At 55.7% G+C, this 25,712-nt stretch overlaps 1 protein-coding gene across 1 annotated transcript in view; it reads left to right on the top strand.

Annotated features, from left to right (window-relative positions):
* Window positions 1-25,712, top strand: part of CCDC33 (coiled-coil domain containing 33) — a 101,904-nt gene that overhangs the window by 15,702 nt on the left and 60,490 nt on the right. The window contains exons 4-7 of the mRNA XM_081831384.1: window positions 5,363-5,517; window positions 17,604-17,737; window positions 22,013-22,122; window positions 23,686-23,802. Of these exons, the coding sequence (XP_081687510.1) occupies window positions 5,363-5,517; window positions 17,604-17,737; window positions 22,013-22,122; window positions 23,686-23,802 (516 nt within the window). The remainder of the gene's footprint in view (window positions 1-5,362; window positions 5,518-17,603; window positions 17,738-22,012; window positions 22,123-23,685; window positions 23,803-25,712) is intronic.

A 25,712-nucleotide genomic window follows, 5' to 3' on the forward strand; every position in this document is an offset into this window, starting at 1 on the left:
CTCCAAAAACAGGGAGAAGGGCTTCTGAGCCCCCGCCCCATGCTACCTGGACTCTATCTGTGTGACTTCTGCCCTCCCCTATGACGTCACACAGTGTTGCCCAGGTGACCCCGCTGGGCTTTTCCAGGACTGGACAGAGAGAGACACACCCCTGTCTTTACCTCCTTGGGGGTACCAAGAGCCAGTTGTTTCAGCTGCTGACCCCTACGCAGCTGCTCATGGCTCCAAGCCCTGAGGACAACTCCACTGGAAGAATGTCCCGCTACTGAGAAAGCTCCAGGTTGCCCCCACCTGACCATCCCCCCGCCCATGTCCCCTGTCGAGGTCCCAGAGCCAGCGTACGGCAGCCCAGATGCAACACTGACGTCCCTACTGTTTGCCAAGCCCCAAAGACTCCAAGGTGCTCAGGCCGACTGTCTGGGCAGGTCCGATGCCTGACCACCCACCAATCTCAGGTACTGGTCCCCAAGATTGTTAAACAAGGCCAAACACTCCTGCCCCCGAGAGGATGGGACGGAAAAAGAAAAAGGTGAGGCCTAGGGGCATGGGTCATGCACCTGCCTGAGCTCATCTCTCCTTCAAAGTCCCTTGTTTTATTTGCTTCTAAGTCATGACAAAAGCTCCCCTTCTCTGGGTCTCAGTTTTCACAGCTTCTAAATGGAGAGCGAGGTGGCCTCTGTGGTGCTTCCAGGTTCCAGGCATGCTATACTCTTGGGCCACGTGGGAGCAGAAATTTGGCATGCTTGCAGGTGTTATCAGCTCCTACTACCCTTACCTGGTTGCTTCTGCCTGGGATCCCCATAACCCAGAGAAAAATGTAGCTTGAACTGCGTATAGTGCCTCCCCCAGCCCATAGCCTGGAAAGTTTTTGCCCTCTTGTCACAGAGGCTCAGAGACCCCACCGAGGTGGCTCACCATCACTCTCCAAGATCTTCTAGGAGATTCCCAGGCTGCTGCCCTAGGACTGCCAATGCTCCACTGTTCTACGCCCTTCCAGCCGTGGCCCAGACCCTTGCTCCAGGTCACAGATGCTCAACTCCTGGAAAGAAGGGATTCTTGTCAGTTGTGATCACTGCTGTATCCCCAGCACTCAGCACAACGCCTGACACATAGTAGGTGCTTAATAAATAGCTAGGACAGAGCCGCAAGACCCTGCCAAGAGGGGACTAAAATCTCAGTGCAGTGAAATGCAAACAGTTCCAATAAGTAAATAAATAAATCTCCGAGAGAAAAGTGCAAGCAGTTCAATATGAGGCCTCCCTTACCCTCTGCTAACTGGCAAGGCTGAGCCTCTGCCCTCGACTGTGCCAAGTACCAACAGGGATGGCAAAATGAGCTAAGACCAAAGGCACCAGGTACTTGCTAACTTGGGGACAGCCTCTTTGCAGTTAGACTCAAACCAAATAGCTACAGGGGCCCCCATTGCGGTTTCTACTCTATTACCCTTGACTTTGGTGTCTTTGGTTCCTGGTGTTCTCTACCCACAGCTGGCTCCTCCCCTTGAGTCCACCCTCCCCCTTTCGACGGCTTTCTGGAATGCCACACACTCAGGACCAGGCCCCGCCGCTGGCCTGACCTAGAGGCCCTAAGCGGCCAGCTGGTCCTACCTGCCCACACAAGCTGGATTTGGGGATCCAAGGAGCATGCATGGGAGCCCTGAGAAGGAGACAGATTTGTTTTGTTTCATTCATAACTTTGCGGAACATTTTTAATGACTGAGTAGAATCCCCTAGAAGGATGTTCATATCGTGTATACAGAAATACATATTCATATTTCTTTGGTGAATCTTTCATGTCTCTTATTGTGGTGATGCTTATAGATTTCAGTGTTCTCTGTGTGTTAAGGATATTCATTCTTTTATATATTTTGCAAATATTTTCTCCTGTTTGTCTTTTCTTCATATTCTGGTGAATTGGGGGTTATTATAGAAGTTGGTATGGATATTTAATGCAATCAAAGTGATCAGTCCTTTCCTTTATGAGTTCTGACTTTTGTGTCATCTTTGGAAAAGCCTCTTCTCCTCCAACTACCACAACTCCGACTGCCAGTCCTGACAAGTATTAGCTACCCAGCTCGTGAGCCGAAGGGCATGTACGTTGTGGCCATAGAAAGCTTGGCACATCCAGAGAACACTACTAGAGCAGAGCAGAGACCACACAAAGTGGAGGGAGACACGGACCCCATCCCCCTTCCGGCTCTGCCTGCTAGCTAAGCCCAGTGCCCAGATACAAGGGCTTTTGCCTCCCCGAGCCTGTTTCCCCGCCTAGGAAAGGGCCCCACCATGACCATCATAACTCCCAAGCAAGTTCAGATGCTGACACTAGAAGGAACATGAAGGACCATTTTTTTTTAAGATTTTATTTATTTATTTGAGAGAGAGAGTGAGAGAGAGAGAGAGCACAAGAGGGGGGAGCGGGAGAGGGAGAAGCAGACTCCTTGCTGAGCAGGGAGCCCGATGCAGGACTCGATCCCGGGACTCCAGGATCATGACCTGAGCTGAAGGCAGTCGCTTAACCAACTGAGCCACCCAGGGGCCCATGAAGGACCATTTTTTAACTCAAAACCTTTGTGATGCAGCTGGGAAACTGAAGGGGCGGGGGCGGGCATTGGTCCTGATGCAGGCACTTCTCTGAGGGAAGCCTGCAGATTCTCATCCAGACGTAGGAAGGCAGAAAGGGGAGGCAGACAGGTTGGCCCACGGCCCCTGCTCCAGGCCTCCCACTTGGGCCCAGGCCTCCCTGGCTCTGGGCCCCACCTGCCCAGCGGGCACATGCCTGCCGGCCTCACCAGGAGGTACCAGCCTGGTAGCTGGCCTCATGCCCAGAACTGAAGCACAAGCAGTCTTTGTTAGCCCCCCTGGAAGCTTTATTTCCCAGAAGGCTGTCCCACAAGGGGAGGCACAGAGCGGGTAGGGGACAGAGAGGGGGCACAATTCATGGGCCTGGTCTTTCAAATCACCAGTTGGGCTCTGGGTTTACCAGGGAGTCAGTGAAAGCCCTTGGGCAGCTGCCGTGCTGCTGGGCCCTCACTTCTGGGGCCCTCGGAAGCTGGGGACAGGCCCTGTACCCCCATAGCAACAGGGGCATGGGGCCACCATCTTAGGCTGCTCCTGGGAATTGGGGCACTGGGGAGACATGAGTCGCCTCTCCTGGCCTCACTGCAGGAGCCTCAGGCCTGTTACCAGGAAGACTGAACTACAAACCATCCCAGATATCCCCACTGACCAGGCGGGAATATTAAGACCCCACAGGGAGTTAGGGCAGAGCTGGCCTGAAACCTATATCTCTCGACACCACACGTTACTGGTCTTGCTCCTATACCCCTAAACCAGGAGACTAAACCTGCAGGAAAGTGGGGTGGGTTATGGGGGATGAGCAGTGAGCATCTCTGACCTATGAGGGGGAGGGGTGGCTCTGTGCCTGCTTCCACCCTCCCTTACCCCCCACCCCAGTCCCCCTCCATCCCATCCGGTAGGGGTTCCTTCTGAGCACTGACCTCCCTCCCCTCCTCCCACCCTGGCCTGGCAGGGGAACAGAGGAGAGGGGGAGGGATAAGTCTCAACACCTCTGCAGATGATGACAGGCCCCACTGGGTCTTGGGGAGGGGGCGCTCCTCAGTTGGGGGGGTTTCTCTGTAGGGCTGGCACTTCTGGGGCTGGGAGGTGGGGTTCTCACCTCCTAATTAGTCATCTTGTTAGGCAAGGACCACAGCTTGTACAGAGAAGGCCTTTCTGATAACGTCAGACCTCTGGGAAGTGAGGGAGCAAGCCACAGGGATGGATCCACTGTGCCCAGAACCCCCAGGCTCAGGGTGGGAGCAGACGATGTGTGGGGAACCTGGGCTCTCACACAGGGAGCAGGGCAGGTTCCAGACCAGCTGCTCCAAGCCCACAGCCTCCCGTTGGGGAAACTGACTCTCGGAGCATGACTGGATTCAGGTCCCATGATGGTGAGGGGCAGACCCAGTTGAAACCCGGCTCTCCTGACACTCAGTGCTCATCAGGCCTCAGCCAGAGGATCCAGCCTGGTGTGGTTGCTGCCGGCACCAAAGCCGGTCCCCAGAACCAGGTCCTCACTCTTTTCCTGGCCTCTGTCTACCCTCTATGTCACAGGACTTTGTTCTCGGTCTCCACGGACACTTCCCACTTTGAGGACTCCCCCTACCAGGGCCTGCCCTGGAATGCAGGTTCTGACAGGCCAAACTTTCTAGATAAAAGGGCAACCCTTAGTCACCCTTCGGGGGCCCCATCTCCAAGCTGAGGAGGTCCATTGCTTCCCTCACCAGGCCAGGAGGGCCCCTCTGTTGCCCCTCACATCAGCTAGGGACAAGGATGGGGGGAGCCTCCTGCCAGATGAGGCCTCGCAAGGGCAAATCTGGGTCATCCGTGTCAAGTCCAGGCACAGGGAATGAGAGTCAGCCAGCCAGTGCAGAAGAAGACCAGCCCAAGCCACAGTAGCCACATGTCCACAACCCTCCCCAACCCACAGTGTTTGCTCACAAACTGTTGGCTCTGCCATCCTCCCTGACTCGTCCTGCCTCCAGAATCAAAATGAGCCTGCCCTGAGCTGTGGGAAGCTCCCTCCCCACTTCTCAGCCTTGCTCTAGCTTCCAGCCTGTCCTTCCAGTCGTGCATGTCTTCCCAACACTTTAAGGCCTCCTCTTCCCAGCTGCCTTCCCTGACTTCCCCCCGGCTGCTGCTTCTGTCTCCTCTCGGCAGCTCTCAATACCATGGTCCTTTGGGCCCTGAATCCCCAAGCTGTTGAGCTATTGAGCTCCTGCTTGTGTGTCTGCTTGGGGCCACCAGCCTAGAGGCCCCATGTGCAGGCAGGCGTCTCTCCGTCTTCCTGGTCTGTAGGGTTCTCTGGGTGGAAGATAGAGGGGCATCTGGGACAGACACCTTCATCCCTTTTCATTAATGCATTGGGTGACTCCATGGATATGGATAAACTTTGTAAAGGGCTGTGCATGGGAAGGACCTGAAGTGACAGGTGGACTGGGCTGAGGTTACAGAGACCGAAGAAGGCCAGCTGCTAGGACCTCGAAAGCAGGCAGGACTTAGGAATTAGAGGCAAACACCTGCAAAAGCAAAGGCTTAGCGGTGAGACTGGACTTGAGAGGGGAGGGCCTGTCTCTGCAGGAAGTGACGCATTGCTGGGGCGGACATAGGGTGTGGGACAAAGGCAGGGAGAAAATGGGGCCAAAGGCAAGTGCCCTGTAGTTCCAAACTGGGTGGGGGGATGACAGAGGGAAAGGCACCCGGAGGGGAGCAGTGAGGGACTGGAGTTAATAGGGAGGCAGTAAGGACAGCTGACCACCGCAGAGGAGACCACTCAGCCCTGGCTCTCTCCACAGGTCGCGGAGAGCCCAGAGGAGCCCCCGAACACCTTCCGGAGTGTGGAATCTGTCACCAGCCACCTGTCCCCCTCTAATAAGGAGACCATCATGGTCACTCTCCACGGGGCCATCAACCTACCCTCCTGCAGGGATGACTCTGAGCCGTGGCCCTATGTGGTAGTGTAAGTAGTGCTGGGAGGAGGGGCTGTGAGCAGAAACCAGTGTCTGGATATTTGGAATTGGAGCAGCCAAAGGTTGGGGGCGGGACTGTGATACCTAGAGGGGAAAGCCAAGTGTGAATCACACAGGGCTGTAAGCTCTGTACACGTGAGGCTGACATCTTCCCCGCTGCGTGGGAAGCTGCTCACCAGGGCTGCGGAAGGAAGGAAGAGCCACTCCTTGATCCCACAGCTTGGCCACAGTTTGACCTTAGGGAGGCACGGCCTCTGCATACAGAGGCCTGGGCTGGGCTCCCAGTGGGATGGTGGTCAGAGGAAGAAGACCCGAGCCCGCCTCTCCTGGCCTGGCCTCTGGGTGCCCGATCCCACCAAGTCCAGTTCTGCGGTAGGTCCTCGCGATTGTCCTCGTCCTTGGCCCCCACCATTTCTTGGGTCATTTCTCTCATGCGGGATTCCCTAGCTCTGGTCCTTTAAAGCACCCCATGCCCGCCGCCAGCCAGCCGGTCAGGGCGCACACTTCTCACAGCCTGGTGCCTGAGTGAGGCCTGCCCTGCCGTGTCCCATGTCTGCTGCCCACCTCACGGGCCTCAGGCCTCCAGAAGGGCAGCAAGGGGTGACACAGTGTCCAGCCAGCCAGCCAGCCAGCCAGCCTTCGGTAGGAATGCCGGACATGCGTTCGATCTTGATGACAAGGCACTGTGCGGTAAGCCCTGCCACAAGCTGAGCCCCTCTGTAAACAGTGGAAGCCCCCCCCAACAAGCTACTCTACACCTCCCCTCCTCTACGAAGTCCAGCAGTCATTCAGTGCCCACCTCGGGCTTTGGCCCACATTTCCTTTTGCGGGAGTGCCTGCCCCCAGCCCTCTCCCAACACCTGCTGAAATCTCACCTTCAAAGCCTCGCAGGCTCCTCCTCCTCCAGGCAGCCACCAGAGTTGAGCCCTCCCTCCTCTGGAGCCACACAGCAGGGACAACCCTGAGGCTGACGCACTTTATTAATACTCTGGTGCTGTATTTTTTTTTTTTTTAAGATTTTATTTATTTGTGAGAGAGAGAATGAGAGACAGAGAGCATGAGAGGGAGGAGGGTCAGAGGGAGAAGCAGACTCCCCGCCGAGCAGGGAGCCCGACGCGGGACTCGATCCCGGGACTCCAGGATCATGACCTGAGCCGAAGGCAGTCGCTTAACCAACTGAGCCACCCAGGCGCCCCTTACTCTGGTGCTGTATTAAGAGCCACAGGGACTTCTTGGTCTGGGACAGTCGCCAGCTAGAGGTGCACCCTATTACTAGCTGGGCTGGAGCCTGCACAAGGAGGGACATGACCCGGCCCCCAGCTAGGGAGTCCCCATCGTTAGACCTGGAACTCTCTTCAGCTCCCCACTCGTGGGCTGAATGAGTAAATGGCTCTGGGGTACTCTCAGAGTACCTGCTGCTGCTCTTCCGTCCCCAAACTGGGGTGGGGTTCCAGAGCACAGATCCCCGCTCCTCCATTTCCCCCACAAGGCTCCCGGCATAGGCCTGAGCACAGGCTTAGAGGCGCCACTGAGGCGTAAGGAGCAGCTTAAGGAGCCGGGCTGAGCCACTGAGACAGCCAGTCACTAGGACGACAACCTCGGCACCCCCACACGGTTGAAAGGAGGCTAGATGGCATGCTGGAGACCAACAGGTGGAACACTTGCTTGTCTCAAAAGCCCCATTTCCACCACCCAGCTCCTCGGCCCTCCCCTCCCCCAACTCCATGTCCGCGGTGAGGAGGGACAGGTGGCCGAGAGTGGGCTTGGCAGGGAGCTCGCCTTCTCCCCTCAGCTATTTCCATAAACCAATTATCGCCGATCATCTCGGGAGATTGAGGCCCTGCCTATCACCAAGCCAGCCTGGGCGGCGGGGCGGGGCGCGGGGCGCGGAGTTGCTCCACGGCAGGCACCGCGACCCGCGCCGCCCCCCCCACCAGTTGCCATGGGAACGCGCAGCGGGAGCCCAGCCGGCCGGAGCCTGGGTGAGGGGTGTCGGGGCGGCGGGGCGAGCGCATGGCTGCACCCATCTCCACCCCCGGGAGGGGGCCGGTTGCAGAGCCCAGCTCAGCCTGCAGCGCGCCTTCCTGGGCTCCAGGCGGCGCAGGGGCCACCAGCCCCCGGGGGTGCTAATGAGATGCAAATGACAGCAGAAGGGAGGGCTTGGAGAATGCAGGCCCAGCTGTCGGGGACCTGAAAGGGGCTTTCACAGCGAGCCCCCAGCCCCAGGCAGGAACCCCAGAGGGAGGACCCAGACCCTCGGAAGCCAGAAGGCGGGGGAAGAATCCGGAGTCCCCTGGATGTCCTGATTGCACATGCCCCTTAACAAAGCAGACCACAAGCACAGATGAAGCCAGGCCCACCCACGCTCCTTTTGCTCATGAGGAATATTGCAATGCTTCAAGTGTATCGAATGTAGATTAATATTATTAATCTTTCATCGTCTTTCAAAACACTTTTTCTCATCTCTCTCTTGCCTGTGTTTCTGGTTCCCTCAGCTTGGTGTCCTGGCTGAGCTTCCTGCTCTCTGCCTTGCCCGGGTGTCTCACCTGCGGGGATTCCTGTCCCAGCCTCCTTCCCCTCTCCCTGGGCCCTGCTGCATCCCCAGCAGGCAGACAGACCTACGGGGGCAGTGGTGGGGTAGGAGTGAAAGCCTAGGCCTGAGAGTACCCCAGAGCCATTTACTCATTCAGCCCACGAGTGGGGAGCTGAAGAGAGTTCCAGGTCTAACGATGGGGACTCCCTAGCTGGGGGCCGGGTCATGTCCCTCCTTGTGCAGGCTCCAGCCCAGCTAGTAATAGGGTGCACCTCTAGCTGGCGACTGTCCCAGACCAAGAAGTCCCTGTGGCTCATCTTGTGATTCTGCCTCTTTCCGTCCGGGCCATCGCCCTGCTTCCAATCGGCCCCCCGCTACTCCACTGAAATCGCTTTCTCTAAGGTGACTGCCATGCCTCACCCTATGTCCGCTGGGCGTCTCATCTTTAGTGATTCTGGCCTGTCCCCGGTTTCAACCCTAGTCACTCCTCTTCCTCTGTACGCTCTGCTTGATCTCATCCTCATCCTGGTGTGGGTGATCACATTCTTTCATCCCGCAGCCCCCCTCCACTCCATCCCTGGCTTGTCAGTGCCTCTCCTATCTCTGAAATCTGGCGGCTTCTCTCTGCCAGCTCCCTGACCTTAGGCTACTGCACTGTTTTCTTCTTAGCACATCTGATCTTGCCCCTCCTCAAACCCCAAGGGTTCTCATTGCTCCCAGGGTAAAGAAGATTCCAGGCCCAGCGTGGTTGGATCCTTGCCCGCCCCTCCCTTTCTGGGCTCCAGCCATACCAGGTGTTTCTCCATTCTCTGAACAGACCCCGTTCCCTCCCACTCTAGGCCTTTCACGCTCCCTCCCCAAGAACATTCTCCCTTCCCCTCCCCTCTTTGGATCCCAGCTCTCCCCACCTCCTCAAGGAAGCCCTCCCTGACCTCCCAGACCAGGCCAACGTTTCCCGCATTCGGTACTTTCCTGGGACTGCACGCTTCCGCAGGCCATAGATGCAGATCCACATGTTTGATGTGCTTTTATGGGATCACTGACATATTCTTCCTCAGTGCCCACCCCCATGGTGCCCCTCTAGTTCCACAAGCGACCACCAGGTCTGTTTTGCTCCCCATCCTACCCCAACTATTTAACAAAGTACCCGGAACATAGAAAGCTGTCAGCAAATAATTGTTGAATGAATCCGGCCTCATTTCTAGCTTGCTCTGTGACTTTGGGAAAGTTACTTCTCGCCTCAGAGCCCCAGTACCTCACCTGGGAACCTGCCTGGGAGGGCTGTGGAGAGGGCGGAGCCCATGGGAGACGCAGACAGGTGTAAAGCATGACACAGAGTGAGGGGTATCCTTAGTGCCCACAGTGGGCACACAAGGCGATCAGAAGAAAGCCATGGGGTGGTGGAGAGAAGCCAGAATGGGGTCAGGAAAACCCAGAATCCGGCCCGCTGCCCCTGACTCCCGGTGTGACCTCAGGCCAGTCCCTGCCCGTCTCTGAGTCTCCAGTATTCCCGTGGCCAGCATGTCGGTTCTGGTCTCCATGCTGTTCCTGGCTTGCCAGGCTGGTTTGTGCTCTGGCCTGGGAATCAGTCTCAGTTCTTTAGAGACACAAGAGCCCCAGCTGTACATGCAAGACGGATTCCACGCCCAGGTCTGCTGGGCCGGTGCCCAGGTCCCGGGTCTCCCCTGACCCATCTGGGCCTGAGCAGTGCCCAGCACCTGCCTCCCAGCCTGGCATGGAGAGGCCTGCCAATCAGAGCACAGCAGGGACCAGGAAGGCAGTGGCCTGACAGTCTGGGGGTGCCCCAGCAGGCTGGGTGTGGGGACGGGGCCAGCCAGGAGACAGCCTGTGGGGTTCAGACCCTTGGCCAAAGGATTGGTGACTGGGCTGCCAGTTGGCAGCTACTTCTCTGACTGCTGGCTGCCCCCAGCTAAGGAACAGGGCTGGAGCCAGGGCCCGCAGGGGAAGTGCTGCTTCCTCCAGGTGCCTGGGGAAGGATTGGCCCGGGCGCAGTGGGCGGGGCAGAGCACAGATCAGGGCCAGTCAGTCACACTCAGAGGATCTTTGGTTTTCTTGGATCAGCTTGAGAGCCCTGATCCTGGCCCCTGACTGAGACTGACCTTGGTCGTGCACTGAGCCCTGACTCTGGTCATAGACTGAGCCCTAATCACACACTGAGCCCCAGACTGAGCTTGACCCTGATGACTAATTGAATGAAGAAAGAAAGTACTGAAAGTAGGACAATTGCATAAGTTCCTGGTAAGAGAAGGTCAAAGAAGGGTACGTTTACTAAGTGCCTACCATGTACCCAGCAAATATGCTAGGAGTGCGTGTGCGTGTGTGTGTGTGTGTGTGTGTGTGGTGTGTATGTGTTTCGTAATTTCATCATCATCACTAGTCCTTTGAGCTAGGTAAAATATGGTCTCCATTTTACAGATGAGGTTACTAAGGGCTCGGTGCGTTTCCGTGACTTGTCCAGTATCACAGAACTAGAGGGTACCGAAGCCAGGATCCAGGATTCCAAATCTAAAAGCTTTTTCAACTTCACTCCCTGACTTGATCTTCATGCAGTGGTTGCCCCTCTTAGAAGGGGACTGTTGGCATCGGGGTCCTAACCCAGACTTCTAGAGAGGATCCAGGGACCAGTCTGAAGAACCCTCCTGGGATCTGGATTGCCCACATCTTCCCCCATCTGGTTGTGGGCCTTGACCAAAGGGCCCAGAGGGCAGGGATTTGGGCCGAGTAGGCAGAGGCCTGGCATGACTCACAGATGAACTGGGAGCTTGTCTCAGCTGCCAGAGGGTTGGGCTCAGCAAATACAGCAGTAATACACAGTGACAGGGATCACGGGACAGTCCCAGGAATAAAGCAGCCCTCATTTGCTGCTGGTGGCCCATGCTGAGCTCTCACAGAGCTCAGTTCTCCTTACACTCTGGCTTTAATCCAGCCACCCTGGCAGGCAGGTTGCATAAGCCCCATGTGATGGCCGAAGAGGCCAAGACCCAGGAACGTGAAGGGACTTGTCTGAGGTCACAGGGCTGGCCAGTGAGAGTGGAGCAGATTAAGGGAAGGGTCTCCATTTGGCCACTAGCAACTCACTCTGGTAGAGGCCAAGGTTCCTTCCCTCCTAGAAGGATGCTTGTGGAAAAAAGGCACAGTGTGGGGGAGAAGGCCCAGGGAAGGCCTAAGAATCTTGGGTCTTATCTCCCCTGCAGGGCCCCCAGCCTATGGTGTGACCTGGCCCATCTGCACCTGCTCCAAATGATGTCAGTCCCTTTGAGGCTCAGAGCCTCAGAATTTTTGTTCAGTGAGAACGTCCCTGTAACCCAGAGCTGTAAACACAGCTGGTGTCAGTGGTTAAAGGGGGGTTGCCTGAGAACCCCCCCAGCCAGACTGCAGCCACAAGGATCTTTCCAGATGTTCCCCTACCACCACCATGCAGGGCCCCTGAGGTCTTCTCCTGCCTGAAACACTTATTCAGACCCAAAAAGCCTGAGCTCTTCCCCAGAGGCACCGGAATCCTGGAGAGCAGCCCAAGGGGGGCAGTGCTTACTAAGACAAGCAAGTTTTAATGGGAAGATTTCAGGCCATGAGACAGGCCAGTGGGGACCCTCCTGGTGTCCTCACTGCATTATGCACAGGCTGTCCTGTCTGCTTATTTCTGAGCATGGGCACAGCTGCTGACAGGGCCCCTCCTCCTGCCCCGGACATCACAAGTGGCCAGGAGGCTGGGTCCTCCCTCTGGGCTCAGTCCGGCTTCTGTCCCCCTTGCCTCCCCCACAGGCTTCCAGGTCAGGTGCTGCATGGTCTGGCATCCATCCAAGAGGGTGGCAGGCTCCTCCTGCCCTTGTGCTGTGCCCCTTCCTGTCACCTCCCATCCCTGACACACACTGAGCTTCCATCAGAGGGAGTGGCGCCAGGGGTGACAAAGTCGGTGACTTCAGGCGGGAGGAGCTGGCTCCACGGATGCTGAAAGCAGCCGGGTGTGTGAGACAAACAGGAGCACAGAGCTCCTTCATCAGCCCCTCCGGTGCCTGCCTCGGAGGAACGCGGGCTCAGGTTGTCAGCTCTATTTCGTGAGAAGCCAGATATCCAGATCGTTGTGTGAAATCAGCCGGTTTTTGTGTGCAGACCAAACACAGTTGAATTCTGGGCCTTGCCCCACGTCTGCCCCTCCTGAACCCCCAGCCCGCTCGGACTCAGCCTCCGCATCCAGCTTCTCCAGCGTCCTCTTCCACCTGGGGCCCGTGGCCTCCCCTTGGATGCCCATTCTCTGTTCACGTCTCAAAGGCACACCCCCCCTTCCTGAAGCCCCCTCTTTCCTTGCTTCCAGGACAAGCCTCCCCTGATTCCCTCTTCTCTCTCTGGTGCCTCCTCTGTGGCAGCCTTTCTCTCTATAACCCAGACATGTTGGTGCTCCCTGCTCAGTCCTTGGCTTCTCCCTGTATCTGTCCTCCCCCTGGGAGATCTCCCTCATCCCAGGCTACCCTCAGTCCCCATCCTGAAGGCCCAGGAGTGTCTAGACCCACCCATTTCTGATTTCCAGAGCAGTCCCCGCTCCCTGCCTGAAGGTGCAGAGGAGAGCAGCCACGCCCACGTGGATGGGGGGCTGGGGGGCTGGCTGGCCTTCAGCGCTCCAGGGGCCGTTACTCCTTCCATCGAGGCCCACCTGTAGTTGGTGTAGCACCATCAGCAATTAGTGATGGTTCATTAGAGTCCAATTAATAAATGAAACCCAGGATGAGAGCCATTGCTTTGCTAAGAATAATAGCCCTGCTCATGCCTGAAGTGGCAGCCTCCCAAGAGCTCAGAACCCACAAGAACCAGCTGCACTGGCGGCTGGGGGCGGGGCACACTCGGGGTGGGGGGCACTGATGTTGATGGGCTGTGGCGCAGTAAAGTGGGAGGAGAGAGGGGAGCTTCAGACCCGACATCCTTACCTGGGATCTTAGCTCCTCTTTTGCAGAGGCCTGACTGCATCTTCTGGCCCAGCAATCCCAGGGGAGCTTGGCCAAGGTCAGAGGTATGAGGGCAGGGCTTTGCCCTCCTTCCTGTCTGGCCTCAGAGGACATGGGTGTGGAGAGAAGAGAGCTGGAGAAGGAGCGAGGTCAGGGAGGACCACAAGCCTCACTCTTCTGACTACCCATGCCCTCACCACACCTGCCCATGAGACTCTTCTTGCCCCTGTGAGCCCCCGGCTCCATCCTCCAAGTGGGAAGGTCCTCCTCTCCTTCTATTCAAGCCCTGCATCCTCCAGAAAACCTTGCCTCCCCAGTCCAGCCCAGGCAGGGTCAAAATCCGAAGAATCCAGCCTTTGACCACCCCATTTGGGTGACCATCTCTGCAGGGGCCAATTCTCCCCTCCTACCCCTGTTGCATAAGGCTGGGCTTCTGGGCATGAGACACATCATTGGGTTTTTCTGTGCCTTCCTGGGATGGAAGTAGGCCTGTGCCTGGGAGTCTGGCTGCCTCTTCAACTTCAGAAGGATGGGGAGGCTGGACTTCCTGGCTCAGAGGCCGGCATGGAGGGTGCAGGTAGAGGGGAATTGCCCTGCCTTCTCAGGACAGAATGGAGCCCAATCATGACACACCTGGCACCTGGCCTAGAGGAACCTACCTCTAAGTTTCCCAGGTGAGCAAGCAACAGGACTGTGCAGGACCAGGTCAAAAGATTGCAAGAACCCTTGTACTATCCATCCACCTGAAGGTTCTGCCCTTTGTCCATTCTTATTCTGCCTGACCATCTCCTTCCTTGGGGCTTCTGGGAACATCTCTCTGGCCTTTCAGGATTCAGGGTCCTGCCGAGCCAGGACCCCAGCAGCCCAAACAGACTCAAATTGGGATCCTCCCCTTCCCCTTGATCTCCTAGGGGCTTCCCTGGGAGCAACACTCAGGACAAGCCAGGTGGTCTGCATCCTGGGCTTCCAAAGCCCTGCCCTGGAGGAGGCCAGACCTTGACAGTTGTTCCTGCTCTGATATCTTGAGGAGCGTGGGAGACCAAGCGGACAGGCGGGGCAAGTGCAGGGGGGCGGCTTAGAGGCCTGGGAGGTGGGAGATGGGGTATAGTGTGGCACACAAACCTCCCCAGGGAAGCCCGTGTGTCTGTGTATGCATGTGCCCATGCATGCACACACAAGCTTGTGCGCTTGCGCTGAGGGAGGGGAAGTAGAGAAGAGGCCGGTCAGGGGAGACTTCCTGGAGGCAGGGACAATGGCACACACAGGTCCCACCCCTAGAGGTGTGTGCTCTAGAGGGCATTTCAAAGGCTGGGTGGCAGGTGGGGGAGCAGCTCAGGAGCTTGCACTCCCCCTCCCCATCAGTGCCCCTTGCTACCCACCCCACTGCTCACCTCCCTGGCAGCTGCAGCCCCTGGGGACCAGACCATGCATCTCCCTTAGTTACAGCCTCGGAGAAGGAAAGCAAAATCCATCTTCTTCCTTCCCACTCACAGATGTGCTTAGGCCTCACCCCTAGCCTCTGCTTGGGTGGGAGCCCCGGAGCCTCCTGGCTCATTTGCCAAACATCCACCCATTCTTCTAGGGTGCTGGGGGGTGGGGGTGGGGGCTGGCAGAGAGGGGTTTCCTTTTCCTGGCAGCTTGAGACTCAGGATTGCTAAACTGTGCCTCTGAACCGAACCCTAGTTCCATCCTGGTGTGACTGCCCCCCCATGGCTGGATGAAGTCTGAGCCCCGGGACAGCAGGCAGCACCCAGGGCCTGTGTGCTAGAACTAGGCCAGGGCTTTAGGGACCAGAGGGAAGATCCCGCTCTTGCAGCTGGGCCGTGTGCGGGCAGGTCCTGAGAGGCTCCCTGGCTCCAAAACTGCACTGGGAGACCCGAGCCCCATCAGGGGACTTGGGGTCTCGGAGACTAGGAGCAAGGAGTGAGCTGGTCCCCTTCACCCCTCTAGATCTCCAGTTTCTAGAATAGCATCAAGGCCTGAAGGAGTCAGCTGTGCCAGGAAAAGCCATTATCCTGACAGCCTCCCTCCACCTGCTAAAAGCCTCGCTCCTTCCCCGGGGGGCCTCACCCCTCCTGAGTTATTCAGCCTCCACTCACCTAGCCCTGACAGACCTCTTTGGTGTGTGTTGAGGGAAGGGAGGGAAGGGAGGTTTGCTTAACCACTTCTACGCCTGAGCGGAGTCAGCACCTGCAGGCTCCCTTGGCCTTGTCCCTTGTCCGTCCCCATCTCTTTCCACCTGGAGTGCCTCCCACCAGGAGCTTGTGAGAAAGGGAGGGGACAAGGGGCTGAAGACCTCTCAGGAGGGTGGAAGACAGGCTGGCAAGAACAGGCCATGGGTTCCAGCCTGAGGTCTGTCACTGCACTGCGTGTGACTCAGGTCCCCCGGCTCAGGTCTCCTCTCTGGGCGCCGGCAAGCCCCCAGGGACACACAGCACCACGTGCACTGCAGGGGCAGGTTGGGTGTTTGCGGTGTAGAGGACTGACTTCGTCCTGACACAGAGTGCAAGGCACAGGGTGGCAGGAGGAGGGGCTCCCATTGCACCCCTGAGTTAGCAGAGGTCACCAAGTCAGAAGGAAGAGGGTTCCAATACCTCCCAGCCTCGAGGCCTTCACCTCTCCAGCCCGGCAGCCTCCCACACACCCCTGAGCCAGCGGGGCCCCCTTTGCAGGTGTGGGGAGGCGATGTGTCTGGGAGGCACGGCCCTCTGCATCTCAGCCCTCCTTCAGCTCTCCCCGGCCCCTGCCGGGCTGCCCTGGGTCAGCCACCTTTGAGAAACACCCAGCTTGTTTCACAAAGGAGGGAATAACGTGAACTGGGGCCCTCTGAGTGCCGGGAGCTTAACTTGCTTTCTTCCTGGTCCTTATAACCGCCCTGGGAGGGAGGGTCCACCTACAGAGCAGGACACTGAGGCTCAGAGAGGGCAGGTGGCCTGGTTAAGAGGTTACAGTGGGCTCAGACCCAGTTGTGTGTTGCTCTGAAGCCGGTACTCTCTCCAGGACCCCACACCTTGGTCACAGCAGCCAGAGACCCCCGGTTGTAGACCCAGAGTTGGAGTCAAGATGGGGGGACACCAGGCCAAGGACAATTAAAATTATTATGATTATTACTATTCACACCGTCGTGGTGCTTAACAATATGTCAAGTGCTTTACACATATTAATTCGTCTCATGCCCACAACGGCCCTGCATTATCAACCCCCTTTCACAGATGAAGGAAGTAGAGCACAGCAAGATTATGTACTTTGCCAAAGTCACGCAGCTACTAAGGGGCAGAGCTAGGATTTGGAACTCCAGGGACCTTGCGGTCATCACCGCGCCACACTGCCTCTCAGCCGAAGCAGAGGGGAGTTTTCAGTTGACCGCCGGAGCTTAGAGACAGGACTCTCACAAGAATGGTTGTCCACGGGAGTCCTCTAGACAACTGGGGAGCACAGATCCAGGCTGCTATGTCACTCAGGTCCAGAGGACAGAGTGAGGACCTGGGGGGTGGGGGGGAGCCAGAAGCCTTCCTGGAGGACAGTAGGATGAGCTGGGAAGGCCACGGGCTGGTTTAGCTACCATGTGGGGCACATTGGCTCGGAGCTTCTGGGCCAACTCGCCTGCCCCACACTCCTTTTGGGGGCCTCCGGGGGTGGTTCCAAGGCTGGTGAGGACACCATCTGTGCTTCTGCTTGAGGAACCATCGGCGGCACCTCCCCCTCCCGAGTACGTGGTGCAGCTCCCCTGCTCCAGGCTCTGGGATGATTCCTCACCCATGATTGCTGCAGTTAATGTAGCGGTGCCATTTACAGCCCCAACATAATAACCTCCTCAACAGAAGAAGTATTAACTCTCTCGCTGAACTGTTTGATGGCTCGGCAGCTCAGGGACATTTAACTCAGATACCTGTGGGATGCACTGGGCTGCAGAGGGCCCAAGCTCCAGCCTCACCTTGGACACCCTGGCCCTGCACAACCCCTCACCACCCCCTGCCCTGTCCCATGCCTGGCTCCCAGTGTCCAACCCACGGCCCTGCGCACAGTGGGTGCTGCAGAAGGCAGGAGCCTGAGTGTGCTCCATTGTAAAGGTTCAGAGCCCGGGGAGCTGGGCTGAGCCTCAGGAATCTGGGCCAGCAGCTTAGGGAAATGAAGGTCAAAGGAGAAGCTAGCCAGGCAGGCACCACACAGCCACCCTGCCCAGAGACTTCCTCCCAGGGGACAGAACCTAGAGAAGAGAGTCAGGATGGGGAGTCTGTGCACACAGGCGCCTGCTGGGGAGCCCGGCCCAGGCAGGGGGCAGGAAGTCAGACAGGCAAGGCGTCTATCCCTGCTCCCATCCCCAGCCCTGGCCTCTGGTGCCTGAGTCCACGTGAAGGCCTCAGCAGTTGTCAGCAAGACAGTGTGGTCACCCGGGCAGTCAGAGCAGCTGAGGAGAGAGGCCCAGCGTCCCCTGGGCCTAGGATGACAGGAGTGTGTCTGCCTGGGAGGGAGCTCGTTATGCTCCGTCCACCCTTTACTCAGCTTTATGGACAGCGTGTCCAGGAGGGCTGAGCAGCGGGCTGGACACCCTTCCTCTGACTCAGCCTGCTCCTCCCCTCCCCAGGAAAACCACATCTGAGGACACGAAGAACCAGAATGCTAAGGCAGTCACATCTGTAACCTCAGAGCCCACCAAAGCCCCCATCTGGGGGGACACGGTCAAAGTGGAGCTCCAAGCTGAGGATGCGGGGCGAGAAGGTGAGGCAGGGGTAAAGGGGGCTGGTGTGCAGGGAGGGGTGTGAGGCAGAAGCAGCCTCCCTCTCAACTCAGCTGGAAGCCACCTGAACACCTCTTTGGGCTCAGTTAAAAGCACTTTAAAGAAAAAAAATCATAACACTGTCATGCCTCATCTCCTTGGTCTGCTCGAAAAATGAGTTGTTCCACATAAATGAATTTTCCAGAGAAGGAAAGCTTATCTTTTTATGGCCACTGTTATCATTTTCATGGTTGTTATTACTACCTCCTCCCACTGAAACAGCACATTGCAGCTTCCTGGCACATCCTCACACATCGCTCATTGGAGTCACACCTCCTGCGAGAAGCCATGCTGCTCCCATTGCTTAGATGGGAACACTGAGATTCGGGGAACTTAAATAACTCAAGCTCATGCAGTCAGTAAGTGGAGGACCTAGGATCAGCATACCTGCTCTCACTGCAGCTCCAGGGTTCTAACTGCTTCCCTAGAACGGCTCCTTATCCTGCCCTGGCTCCCCGATACTGCCCACAGTCAGATAGCAGTGTTCCTGAGGGCCACGGAGCACTTTTGTAGAAACTGCCTACTAGTTCTTGTTCCTCCACCCCCGGAAGCCTTTCCAGTCCCTGTGTTTCAGCAAATTCTAGCACTGTAAGTAATTTAACTTTTTCAAGGCAGGGCTCATCCCGAAATCTCCAGGTACAGGTGTGCATACATATGTGTGTGCGCTCGTGGTTTCTGCTCTTGGGCGAGCTCAGGCTGGGCACACAGGAGTATTGACTGGCAGGTGCCAGGACAGCTGTGGGCACTGGCATCAGGCTTAGTCAGCACAGACCCACAGGTGCCCACGATATCTCTGCTCTTATCAAGTCAGAAGAACCTCAGACTCCCGTCTTGCAGGTGGTCCTTCCCTCAGAGGACCGGCTTGGCTTCTCCCCTTGAAATCTCACTAGGGACTTAGAACTCCTGTCTGCCTCACAAAGAACAGAAAGCCAGCTGCTAAGGACAGGGGAAGAGAAGAGAAGCAAAGCACAAGGAGACACATCAATAAAAGGGGAAGAAGCTAGTTCTGGGTCAAGCCAAAGGATATTTTTCTGCCTATAAAGGGATAGGTGGGGCTGCTGGGGTGAATTAAGAATATGTGGAAGAGGAGGAAAAATTGACCTAGGATTTCATGCACATGTATTTTGTTTGTGAATGCCTGCCTGCTGGTCCACGTGTATGTGGGAAAGTAGTGTGTGTGAGTACGAGCTTGTGACTGTGCCATAGGCTTGCGTGCGTGTGTGTGTGTGTGTGTGTGCTGCAACAATGTGTTGTGTGTGTGCCTAGATTTATCTGGGAGGTGGCGTGTGCCTGGCAGTACGTGTGTGTATAGTGTGTGTATGTATATGGGTGTGTGTGCATGCATCTATGTGGCTGACAGGAAGTTAGGGGTTGTGGTGAGTGGACCTGGGATCCCATCCCACCTTAAGCTCTGCACATTCGGAGTGACTATAGGAAAGGACATGATGATTCAGTGGCCTTGGGGCCCATCTGTGCAGCCGAGAGGGGATAAGACTCACTGCAGAAAGAACAAGAGGGTAGGGAAGGCCTCCTGGATAGGCAGGGAATATTGGCAGTCTCCTCTTTGCAGATTGAAGTAGCTGGATGCTGGTTGGAACCTGGTTGGAACCGGTTGCTGTGGTGATGTCTGTGGTGGGGGTGGGGGAGATGGGGGCCAAGCCAAGAGGTGGCGGGGAGGGGAGGAGGTAGCTCAAGGAGGTGTTAATGAAAAGCAAAGGGGAGTTGCAGACCCATGTCAGGGCTAAAGCAGGGGGGTGGCAGAAATGGCTTGTTGGCCACACAAAGGGAGCCGTGGGAGGCCGGAGGGGCACAATGCCCAGAGAAGAAGCTGATGAAGCGTGTTTGTAGCATGGAGACAGGAACAGGGAAGGATGGCTGTCCATTCCGCCCAGTTACAGCTCATCTGCCGGCTGCCCACACAGAGCTCCAAAGATTGAGGTAGGGGGTAAAAATGCAAGACATTCACCCTTCTTTCAGCCTCAGCAAATTCCAACCAGATTTGGGGACTTAGGGCTCATAGATAGTGGCCATGAGGGGCTACAGCTTCCACAACTACTGTTGAAGCTTTGGCTGGGAGCACTGGAATCCTCCAGCTGAGTTTTTTCAGTTCTGCTCAGGGCTGGGTGAGTATACGGAGCACTACAGAGGGTTAATGAGGAGGAAAATAGTGACAACTACAAGGAGCATTTGCTTAGAATTTCATAACTTGAAAAACACATTTCCCTCCCCACAACAATAGTAGGAGAGGGACAAGGTTTTTCCTTTTTAAAATATTAACATTTTGCAGAGCAGGGACATGAAGCTCAGAGAGGTTAAGTGACTGACCAAAGGTCACAGAGCAAGTTGGTGTGTTAGTACTAGAACCCAGGTCTGCTCACTTCAAATCCTTTGTCTTACTCTACTTCTTTCAAGACAACCTAGAGTCTTTTGGGTACCCACTTCCCTTTCTTTCCTTTTAGCACAGATCCCATATGGCCAGCTCTTGAGGGACTTTGACAAGTGTCTTTCCCTCTATGTATCCAGAGTAGCTGTGGGGAAGAGGAAGAACGGAAGAGTAATTGGCAAAGGCTCCTCCTCCTCTTCCTCCTCCACACACTCATCCAAATGACCCACCCAGGGGCACCTGGGTGGCTCAGTCTGTTAAGTGACTGCCTTCAGCTAGGGTCATGATCTCAGGGTCCTGGGATCTAGCCCCACATTGGGCTCCCTGCTCAGTGGGGGTGCCTGCTACTCTCTCTCTCTCTGCTTGTGCTCTCTCTCTCTCTCAACTGAATAAATAAAATCTTTTAAAAAATGCAAATGACCCACCCAACTCCAAGTGACTGAGCCACGTGGGGCTCCCAGCCTGCCGAACCGACTCCGCCGGCAGCTGTCCGTGGTGCTGATGTGTCCTTGTCTCAAGTAGACTGGGTCTACTCCAGTCTCTATCAGGTACACCTGTCCTTCCCATCCTCCCTTTCCCGTTTTTCTCTAAATCTTTTAGAGCCTTCCTTCCTCCATCTCTCTTATTCTCTCTCCCCCTCCTCCCTCCTTCTTTTCCCCCTTCCCCATCTCCTCTTCTTCCTCAAACCACAGACTTCCAGAGTGGAGAGATGCCTCCAGGATCACAAGCTCAGCCTCTCCCATCAGCCATTTACTATCTCTGTGATGGTGATCAAGTTATTTAACCACTCTCAGCTCCACTAATCACATTTTAAAAACAGAGATGGTGATTCCTACTTGAGGGTTTGTGGTGGGGATTTGTTGGAATAGTGACTCAGGAGCAACCATCCCTGTATCTGGCACACAGCATGTGCTCACTAAGCAGGATTGCCATGATTATTTCCAGGTCATTGGCATTCTCCCCAGAGTTCATCCTGAAGTTCATGCATTTAATGACAAAATGTAGTCTCTTTGGAGGAAGTTTTCTTTTTTCTTTTTTAAAGATTTTATTTATTTGACAGAGAGAGACAGTGAGAGAGGGAACACAAGCAGGGGGAGTGGGAGAGAGAGAAGCAGGCTTCCTGCTGAGCAGGGAGCCCAATGTGGGGCTCGATCCCAGGACCCCGGGATCATGACCTGAGCTGAAGGCAGACGCCTAACGACTGAACCACCCAGGCACCCCATGGAGGGAGTTTTCTAAGTGTTGAATTGTTTATAGTGTTAGTCTAGTTTTCATTTCCTTGGAGTAAACTTTTGTTGATATTTGTATTGAAAGCTTTCTTGAGCAGATCCTGTTTCCTTACTGAGACTCAGTTTCCCCATTTGCAACATGTGGGAGGTAAGCCCTCCCTTCCCTGCCTGAAGAGCTGGTGAGAGTGTCTGTGACTAAGAGAAGCGGCTCCTAGGAAGGGGTACTATTCCTGCTTGTGTGTGTGTCTCTGTGCCAGCATATGTGTGTCTCTTGACATGGGGACTCCATTCTGGGTGTGTCCATCTCTGGGCTGGGAGTTTCTGGACCATAGGACAGAATTGCATCTTTGGATTCTAACAGCACCTGACACGGAGACTTGTCCTAGGCCCAGGGCTCAAACAGCGCTTGTGAATGTGTGTGAGTGTGTGTGTGTGTTTGTGTGTGTGTGTGTGTCTCACATGTGTACATGTGCATGTTAGTTCCTCAGCAGGGCCCCTGCTCCCTGCTCTGGGCAATGTCCCACCTCCCACTGGCTCACCTCACTGGGTGGGATGTTGATCAGCTAAGCCCTGTTTTGACCTTGTGCTCTTTTTTCTCTATTAAGATGTGGTCCTCAAGGTGATGGACAATAAAAAGAAAGAGGAGCTGTTGTCCTACCAAATCCCTATCAAGTACCTGCGTGTCTTCCACCCCTACCACTTTGAGCTAGTGAAGGTGAGTCAGAGCCCTGAGCCCATGAGGGCCTGCGATAGGTAAGGGGAGAGCAGGTGGGAACCACCTTGATGCCCCCAGCTATTCCCTCAGAGCTTCCCATGCTCACCTTGCAGTATGACAATTCTTGGACCATATGGGGCTCAGGAAACCCAGCTCCTGGCAGGTAGACATGAATGACTTCCATGAGAATTTGGAATTCTCCAAATTCATCTCTGTAAAAGAGCCCAATAGCATGGAACATCTACTACATTAAATAAATACACCAATGAAAGATATATTCTGATTTCATGTATGTTAAAAGTGGGACTGTATCTAAAAAGCAAAGAGATACAGTATTTACAAAATATCTATGTCCCAGGTCCTGGGCCAGACACCATCTCTAATCCTCAAGGTGAATTACATTTTGCATACATAGGACTGGGACCCAGAGAGAGGAATCCTCCCAACCTGGGTGACAGAGCAAATGAGTAGCAGAGTGGAGGGTGAGCCCAGGTCACCTGTCTCCCACGTCAGTTCTTTCTGTGCTGCCACACACTGCCTTGGCAGGAGGAAGGCCCAGAAGATTTGGGGCAGGTGGGAGAGAAAGTGCTCCCTGGAGTGCACCCCTCTAGTAGGCAACTGGGCAGGAGCCTGGAGTGGGGAGCCTCAGGCGTCTCCGTCCATGGCCTGAACTTCCCAGGACAACTCCCCCATCGGCTCCCTCTCCCCAGTGCTGATTGGTGGAAAGGAGAACTCACTCTTTCATGGCTCAAGTACTTAGTAAGTACCTACTATGTGCTAGGCAGTGGGCTAAGATGAACAGAGCATTACTTTCCCCTCAATGTGCCCTCCAGACCCCTAATGTGGCTTGGAATAAAGAACAATGTGATGCAAGATTGCCTAGATTCCTATCCCTGGTCTGCCTCTTGCTAACTGTGTACCCATAGGAAGCTGCTTAACCCCCTAGGCCTCCACTTCTCATTGGCAAAATAGAGAGACACTGAACAAGCATTTGGACAATCAATTGCAGCAATGGGCATAAAGCCCCTGGCAAAGTACCTGCCACGTAGTGGGTGCTCAGTTTGTTCCTCTCCTTTCTTCCCACCAAGCCCTGCACCGATCTTCTTTCCAAGCATCTCCTCAACCATGACCTAGGGGTCTTTACCTTCCTTAAGCCCCTTCCCTAAGCCTAGATGAGGTACCTGGGGCAGGCAGAGACAGGAAGGTCCAGAGAGATGAGTGACTCACCTGGAAGGCTCAGTGCTTTAGTTGTGATTCTGCAATCATCACCCAGGCCTTCTGGCTCTCTGGCCACTTACAACCCAGGCCTTGTTATCACATCTTCACAAAGAGAGCAGGCAGGCAATGGTGCTTGTGAGGGCGATGAAATATTCAAATAGAAAAGGGAAGATTTATTATATTGATCTTGGAAGGGCTCGCGGGGACCATGAGCTTTAATTATCAGCTCGGAGCCCCGATGGAGCAATGCCAAGTGATTGTCTGCAGAGGGTTGGATTTATGGCCAGGGGCTTCCCCTTAGTCACTCTCCTTCTTGTGTGTCTTCTTCCTTCCCCCTGACCCAAGCCCGCCCAGTCTGGAAAAGCTGAAGAAGCCACTGCCAAGACCCAACTGTACGCGACCATCGTTCGGAAGGGCAGCTTCTTCCCCCGCTACGTCGGCAGCAACCACACAGCTCTGGAGGTGCCAGACTGGGGCCTGGGGCAGGGGTGGGGGGAGACAAGCTTTGAGCAGCCCCCAGGCCCTGCCCTTAACCGCCTCCAATTGGCTTGACTTTATAAGGCAGGGAGGGGTGTCTGGGGAAGAAACCAACAGGGCCTTTCAAGAATAGCCAAAGGACTTTGTGAAGGACAAGCCCTGGGATGTCAGGGATGATGGGGATAAGGATGGAGATGAAAAGGATGCCTAACCTTTCCCAGCACTTCCAGGCACACAGTCCTACCCTAACCTGGCCATCTCTTGCTCTGCTCCACACACCATGCAGGCAGGATGGAGAAGGGGAGGCTACCAAAGCCTAAGTCTGCCTGAATCTCACGGGGGTGGCGTCCCACTTTGGCCCATAGTCCCTTCCTATTTTCTCTCATGTTCTCTCCCTCTTGCAGTAGTGACCCCTGATCTAGGGCTTACAAGCCCCAAATTTTAGGCCCCCCCCCCTCTTCTTTGAGTCCTATTTCTGAAGAGGTTTGGCTGGCCTTCCAATTAGGCATTCATTCATCCGTTCGACAACTGTTTACATAGACTCTTCCAGGCCTGGCCCAGCTTGGACCTAGCTTCCACACATGCCATCCCCAACCTTCTACCCCTCAGCTTTTCAGCAGCTTCAGGAGGATGGGCAGTGCTCCAGAAAGATGTCCAGGAACCTACACCCTCTCTTTCCCCCACAGCCTTCAAACTGCCCAAGGCTGACAGATTCAAATGCAGCATTGGTCTGAGTATGATGGGGGCGGAGGGAGCAGCCAAGAAGGCCCAAGCTCTGGGCTTCCCCTGCCCCGGCCGGGCTAATCTGATGTACTCCACAGCACTGTAAGCCTGGCAGGACAAGAACTGTTCTTGAGTCTCATTTCACAGCTGGCTACACTGAGACCCAAGGAGAGCCTGGGAATGGAAGTCCAGAGCTCCTGGCCCCCATCTCTGCTTCCCCACAGCCACCTTGGATGCCAGTGTGTGTGACTTGCAGGGTCCCTCTGGTCCAATCTCCCTCCCTTTTATGTCATGCCCTTTCCTGAGACCTGCCAGCAATTCACACACACACACACACACACACACACACACACACACACACGGAAGTAGGAAAAGTGGCCACAGCTTGGCCTTGCTGTCCCCAGGCCACATCCTTAAGACCCAGCAGAACCCTGGCCTACAGGTATCTCCACCGAGGATCTGCCCTACACCCACCCCAGCCCACAGACTTACCTGGTAGAGTCTCCAGCACTCCGCCCACTCCCTGGCCCTGGCACAGATGTCCCCCCTTCCGGTCCTGAGAGCAGACTGGAGAGCACAGTGCACAGAGAAATTGCTTCTGTCACTCACCGGCTGTCATGAGCAGTGTGCCTATCTCATTCACACCTGACCATTCAGCATGGACAAGGTGTAAATTAGCCACCACCCCCCACCTCTCGGAGACCTGCTCTCAGCCCCTACACCTGTTGGCGGCCCTGTGAGCACAAGGGCCTGACAGCTCTGCAGCGGACTCCCTCAGCCCAGACTCCTGCCCCCACCCAAAGTTTGCAATACCTGCAGCAGATCCAGTCCTTTGAATCTGGGGCAGGGATTCAGTCTCCAGGGACCCCAGCAAGCACTGAAAGACCCTAAGCACTATTATTTTAAGGCCTTACTAGTTCACACTTGTGTGGCACCAGCTCAGATGGGTCCTGGCAGAGGGACCCAGGAGGGAGTGCTCAGGGAGGAGGAAAGGGAGAGGAGCCAGAACAAGCCCCTACTCCCAGGCACTCTCCTCCCATTGAAGGTCAGGACTAGGAGGACTGGGGACAGTATGGACCCACCCCTCAGTGTATGAGCTGGGATCCTAAGGCCCAGAGTGCAGCGAGGACTGGCCAGGGTGACATAGTGACCCAGCTGTTGTGAGTGGCCCC

The sequence above is a fragment of the Leptonychotes weddellii genome, chromosome 9 (genome assembly GCF_054177405.1).
Source record: "Leptonychotes weddellii isolate Sample4059 chromosome 9, ASM5417740v2, whole genome shotgun sequence".
Classification (NCBI taxonomy): domain Eukaryota; kingdom Metazoa; phylum Chordata; class Mammalia; order Carnivora; family Phocidae; genus Leptonychotes; species Leptonychotes weddellii.